Below are 6,564 nucleotides of genomic sequence, written 5' to 3'. Positions count from 1 at the left end.
TATATATTCAGCTACTAGATAGTCAAGTCTAATGATGTTGGTGGTTGAAAAGCTTCAAAATATTATTAGAAGCGGCAAAAATTCGTCGCTCGGTGGTATTCGTCGCTCGGTGGTTGATTACGTTAAGAACTATCTGGCTGACTAAGCCGGCTAAGCGAGGTCGAATAGGGGCATACGACCACCTTGTGGGTCCGTATGTGCCAACAGCATGTAGGAGGCGTGGTTGTGGTCCTACTGTGTCCAAGGTGTCCATAAGACAGGAAGGGGCTCCGCGACCGGAAATGATGGCCTTTGATCATGAACATCCAGCCCGCCAACTCATTTGCACTTCCAAGCATTACTTCTTCGTTTCTTTGCATCAGTAAAGTGGAAAGTTAATACTCTAAGTCCGCATTGCTGGCAAAATGGCATCTAGGAAGTGAGCAGAATTACGACCTCCCAGTTATTATTGGGCTAACATACACTAGGGTCTGCTATCAGTATGCAAACAACGGTATCTGTCGATTCAAGAATTGTCAGTACGACCCATGCGCGAGCCGCTCCAGAAACAACGGCGGAAAAGGAGCTACAAAGCGGAAAACGCATCGTTTCGCTGTCAAGAATAATAGTCGGTTGGATTTCTGGACAAAAAAAGCATTCGAGGGTAAATACAGGCCACCCTTAGGCCAGGAGCTTGGGCCCTTCTTCGAACAGGGCAGAAGCCTTATCGAAGCCAGTGACGGGACCCTTCAAGAAGTCATCCAATGTCTTTCGTCAAGCGGCGGCCTGAAGAGGATTCAAGAGCTCGTCGAACGGGACTATTCGGAAATATCAGACATCAGCAAACGCGAATTATTTGAAAGCCAGACATTACCGTTCATCAAGCTAGTTACCCATCGCAATGTGCTCGCATCACTGGTTGTGGAGCAGAATGTGGTTGCTATATACAACTGTATCTGGGGGCCAATGGGCCGCAGAGGGGAGCCCTTCCTCCATTTTCTTGCGGATATCGTCCAGCACAAAGTAGAGAATTACACGAAATCCGCTGCTTCCTATTTGGAAATGTGCGTCCATATTTTATCCCAAGTAGTGGATTTCAACTCGACCGCCTTCATTCACGAGCCGTTGAAAGACATTGCCATAAGGTTTCGCGGCTTTTTTTATGGAACTGCAAAGCTTGGACCCGGAAGGACAGCTAGAAAACTCACGAGCTCACCTCGAACGGCTCCAGCGCCGTCTTGACATCGGAAAGTCCTTGCCGACATTATTTCGAAGCTCAAAGCTGGCTTCGGCCAACCAATCTCCAGCGACATTTACCATCACAAGAGCTCCCCCTGGTGGTCGGCACGACAATGATCACGCCGATATCTGCCAAATCCAAATCATGCCCACCTACCAGGAAATCTTGTCATCACAATCAGAGTATCTCCCTCTGAAGGACCCAGCACAGTGGCACATTGGCGGTCTCGCTGGACTTCTGGATAGGAATTCCCGGCTGCTGAGAGAAGACACAGTTGGCCAGCTGAGGGACGTCATCCATGCAGAGCTAAGGTCGGGCTCCAAGGGTTCACAGAAAAGTCCGCTAAGGGGCAATGTGTATAAACAGGTCAAATTAGAAGGACTCAAATTCGATCGATTTGCGGGGCTGCAATTCCGGGTCCAATTCGCACAGCCTTCAAATGTCCAGGCGATAAAAAAGGATTGCAAAAAGGAATGGTGGGAATTATCGAAAAGACTTCAGCCGAGTGCTCTTGTGTGCCTGATCGATTCTCGAGGATTTGCCATATTCTGCACAGTAGCAGACAATCTCAAGTGTTCAAAAGTTAAAAACAACTATGAACCGAATGTGCGGCTGAAATCGACGGCGTCACTCTGGGAGAATGCCAAAACGGCGTCGGTAAACCTGGAGTTGGTCGAACAGACTGGGACGAACTGGCAGTATATCTTGGACTGTCACTCAGCGGTGAAGAACGGCCCATCCATTTCCCTGATGGAATTTACCGGGATTCTCTTGCCATCTTTTCAGCCGACCTTACTCGCCCTCCAGAAAATGCAGAAGGCTGCTGACCTTCCCATGTCGGAGTTCCTTGTCCCCCTCGGCGCGGGCTCCTCAGGCGGTGTGGTTGATGTTGCCCCTCCGGCCTACGCAACAGCGGCAAGCTTCAGCTTTGACCTACATGTACCCGCGCCGTCCCTGGATCCTTTCCTTCTCTAGCTTAGAATTCCGTATCGTACCTACGAATAAGATTTACTCTTTTCCTTGAGGTTGTCACATACGGTGTGCGACAGCGCGCGCCACCAGTGAGGACGTACGCAAAAAAGTATGGCGTTTCCATGTAGAAAGCTTTCTCCACGCGCTGCTCTCATTCGCGCTTAATTTGTCTGTTCCTAGGAAAGCTCTCTCTTGGCTCTAGGGTTCATGTTTCCTTTCTATAATTGCTCCCTTTACTGCTCTACTGCACTTATCTTACTGTAACGCACTACGTCATATCACCTCGCGACTTGCTGCTGACATGCCCCTTGCTGGAGACACACATCTTTGCTGGATTTGGCGCCAAGCCCTCGGAAATAGCCGGTGCAGTTTGGCGGACAGTTCCGGGGACTAAAATGAATTCAATAAAATTTAACTCAAAAACAATGGTAGTAAGAAGGTAGAGTAACGTGATTAAACATGATGTATTTCCTTCTGCTTAGGCTTTTCCTAAGAGTGCTGGTTTAGATGTATATTCGATCTCTTTTACCTTTCCTTGTTTGCTTTTGTCAAACATATATTCCGGGACGAACCATTGGTTGGAAAAAGGTCTCAGCGCTGCAGACACGACGCTACCCCTCCATTTCAACCTCGTCAGCCTGAGAGTTCAACCCTCCTGCTGGATAGCTCCGAACCATGGTTAATTCTTTCAGGGGACCAAAATTAGCATATATCGCTAGTATCGGAACTAGTCTTTGGTTATCTATGACATGAAAGAATGAGCTTCAGGCACGACGACTACACCATAGCATGGATCTGCGCCTTGCCGCTGGAAATGACAGCGGCAAAGGCCATGCTGGATAAGGTCCATCCTTCACTGCCCCAGCCGGAAACCGACCACAACGTCTACACACTTGGGAATATTTCCGGCCACAATGTGGTGGTGGCCTGCCTCCCGTCAGGTGTTTACGGAACCACATCTGCGGCAATCGTGCTTGCTCACATGTTGCCGACGTTTCCTTCTCTTCGATTTGGGTTGATGGTAGGCATCGGGGGCGGGGTGCCCGGCAAAGTCGCAGATATTCGCCTTGGGGATGTGGTCGTTAGCATGCCAACTGCGGCCTCTGGAGGCGTGATCCAATATGACTATGGGAAGACACTTCGTGATGGACGTTTGCAGCGTACTGGATCGCTTAATCCACAATACCTGCTCACCGCAGTATCTCAAATACGCAGTGATTACATGGTCAGAGACTCACTCCTCAAGAAAGGTATGTCGGAGATGCTTCAGAAGCACCAAAAGATGCACGAATAATTCTCGCGGCCAGACCAAGACTGGCTGTTCAAATCGGGCTATGATCATGAGAGCAAGATCGCCGACTGTTCACTATGTGATCAGTCCCAGCTAGTAGTTCGTACACCACGAGAAACTAATGAGCCGCTCATTCATTATGGGTTGATTGCTTCTGGGAATCAAGTTATGAAGAATGCTAAGATACGAGACTCCATTGCCCAAGAGTTGGACATCCTCTGCTTTGAAATGGAGGCAGCCGGGTTGATGGATCAGTTACCATGCCTGGTCATCCGAGGAATTTGTGACTATTGCGACTCGCATAAATATAAATAATGGCAGGGATATGCAGCGCTTACTGCAGCTGCTTATGCAAGAGCTCTTCTGGAAGTGGTTCCTCTGTACAGCAATGATCTGAGCAGGAAAAAAAGAAGCCGCTGGATGGTCCCCTTCGCGAGAAATCCACGATTTGTTGGCCGACAGAATGAGATCGACAGCCTTGAATGATTGATTATTCACTCAAAAGGGCCGACAAAGATTGCCATATGTGGACTAGGCGGAATTGGAAAAACTCAAATCGCACTGGAGCTAGCTTATCGCGCACGACAAAAGGTTCTTGGAAACTCGATTTTCTGGATCCCATGTATGAGCTATGAAAGTGTCGAACAAGCTTATCTGAGCATTGCCTCGAGCCTAGAAATGACGGATATAAAGCCAGCAGAGGTGAAAGAGCAAGTCAAAACTTTCCTCAGTCAAGAACACGCTGGGAAGTGGCTTCTTATTTTTGACAATGCGGATGATGTGGAGATGTGGACCAAGGGAAGCGCGACTGCGCCACCACTCAAGGACATTCTCCCCCAGAGTGAACATGGCCATATACTCTTTACTTCGCGGAACCGAAAGCTCGCAGTGAAGTTGGCGTCACCGAATGTGCTATTGATTCCTGAGATGGATCGAAGCACCGCCAAAGAGATATTCGAGAAATTACTCATACAAAAGGATTTGCTACAGGACGATTGTGCAACTACTGCTGTCCTTAAGCAGCTTGGCTTTCTGCTGCTTGTAATTAGTCAAGCCGCAGCTTATATCAATGAAAATGAGATTTCGTTATCTGAGTATCTGTTATTGTTAGGTGAGCAAGAGAGAAGCACAATTGAAATGCTAAGCAAGGAATTCGAGGACGAGGGACGCTACGCAGAGATTCAGAACCCAGTGGCGACAACCTGGTGGATCTCTTTCTTGCAGATCCAGCAACTGGATGAATTAGCGGCTGACTATTTGTCATTCATGGCCTGCATTAATCCACGAGATATCCCGCAGTCGATTCTTTCACCTGCAGCTTCAGTAAAGAAACAAGCAGAGGCAATAGGTCTTCTGAAGGCGTATTCCTTTATTACTGCACAGGTTCGTGATGGTCTATTTAGTCTTCATCGACTTGTACATCTTGCGACTCAAAATTAGATGAGAATAGACAAGACTGTTGATATTTGGGCAGAAAGAGCAGCATGCCAGTTAGATGACGTCTTCCCTGATGATGACCATGGCAATCGAAAAATATGGAGAGACTACCTACTACATGCGCTCTATTTGACAAACAGTGAACAATTCCAGAGGTGCCGGCATGAGTATCATGATCTTTCTTCAAGGATAGGAAGATGCTTGCAGAGCGATGGAAGATATAATGAGGCTCAAATTTTCTTTACTGATGTCCTGGAAATCGGGGAGACAGCTCTCGGACCCGAGCATCCCGCGACTCTCACCAGTGTCAGCAACCTTGGTTCAGTGCTTGAGGGTCAGGGCAAGTATGAAGAGGCCGAAGCCATGCATTGACGAGCACTAGAAGGCAGAGAGAAGCCCCTAGGACCCGAGCATTCTGACACTCTCACCAGCGTCAGCAACCTTGTTTCAGTGCTGGAACGACAGGGCAAGTATGAAGAGGCTGAAGTCATGCACCGACGAGATCTAAAGGGATCAGAGGAGGTACTAGGACCAGAGCATCCTGACACTCTCATCAGCGTCAGCAACCTTGGTTCAGCGCTGGAACAACAGGGCAAGTATGAAGAGGCTGAAGCCATGCAACGACGAGCACTAGAAGGCCATGAGAAGACCCTAGGACCAGAGCATCCCGACACTCTCACTAGTGCCAACAACCTTGGTTCAGTGCTTGAACGACAGGGCAAGTATGAAGAGGCCGAAGTCATGCATCGCCGAGCGCTACAAGGCTATGAGAAGGCCCTAGGACCAGAACATCCCAACACTCTCACCAGTGTCAGCAACCTTGGTTCAGTGCTTGAACGACAGGGCAAGTATGAAGAGGCCGAAGTCATGCATCGCCGAGCGCTACAAGGCTATGAGAAGGCCCTAGGACCAGAACATCCCAACACTCTCACCAGTGTCAGCCAACCTTGGTTCAGTGCTTAAACAACAGGGCAAGTATGAAGAGGCCGCAGCCATGCATCGGCGAGCTTTAGAAGGTCGAAAGAAGGTTCTAGGACCCGAGCACCCCAACAAACTGACTATCATGAACAAAACAATCTGGCTCACACCTGGATATCACAAGATAAGGTAAGGGCATTATTATTAGCTAAACAGCGTTAATAACAAAGATATAAACAAATTACAATATGTGGAAAGGTAGACTTTCTTCATTAGCTCACAAATCTAAGGAAATCTCAAGCTTTTGTTAGCGAAGATGAAGTAGCATGAATATATCTACATCTTTACGAGGTAAATACATATTTCTCGCACTATGTTCAAGAATTTCTTACTACTCACACCACGACTAACTACAATCATATTTAAACCGCATATTTTTGACTACATATACACTTTCTTATGTAGATACATTAAGATACAAAGACATTTCTGTAAATGATATCTTCCGGAGTGTGTCAGCCAGATCCTAGTCTATTATCTCTGGCTAGTCCAGCCATTCCAACGACAGCTGCGGGGCTTAGCATTTCAGGAGACCGCACCGATATCCCCTTTCCTTTGGCCTCCAGGTGCTGGCGGCTTTACTAGTGATCGACTAAGCAAGGCATTACGCCGAGAGTTCCAAGAGTATCTAAAGATCGATATTACTCTCGCAGACTATCGGCATGTC

At 47.9% G+C, this 6,564-nt stretch overlaps 2 protein-coding genes across 2 annotated transcripts; both read left to right on the top strand.

Annotated features, from left to right (window-relative positions):
• Positions 1-404: 404 nt before the first annotated feature.
• CDV56_100864 (uncharacterized protein) lies at positions 405-2,194 on the top strand (the record flags this gene model as incomplete). The annotated part of the gene is made up of 3 exons (XM_026754483.1): positions 405-418; positions 468-1,043; positions 1,156-2,194. 3 exons carry the CDS (start codon positions 405-407, stop codon positions 2,192-2,194), a joined length of 1,629 nt encoding a protein of 542 aa, XP_026609500.1.
• A 754-nt stretch (positions 2,195-2,948) lies between these two features.
• CDV56_100225 (uncharacterized protein) lies at positions 2,949-5,882 on the top strand (the record flags this gene model as incomplete). The annotated part of the gene is made up of 4 exons (XM_026753844.1): positions 2,949-3,441; positions 4,018-4,865; positions 4,923-5,263; positions 5,351-5,882. The coding sequence occupies 4 exons, from the start codon at positions 2,949-2,951 to the stop codon at positions 5,880-5,882; spliced, it is 2,214 nt and encodes a 737-aa protein (XP_026609499.1).
• Between the last annotated feature and the right edge of the window lie 682 nt (positions 5,883-6,564).

This window comes from Aspergillus thermomutatus (assembly GCF_002237265.1).
Source record: "Aspergillus thermomutatus strain HMR AF 39 chromosome Unknown NODE_515, whole genome shotgun sequence".
NCBI classification, from domain to species: Eukaryota; Fungi; Ascomycota; class Eurotiomycetes; order Eurotiales; family Aspergillaceae; genus Aspergillus; species Aspergillus thermomutatus.
Note: the sequence above shows the minus strand (reverse complement) of the source record. Positions and strands in the feature narration are given on the sequence as shown.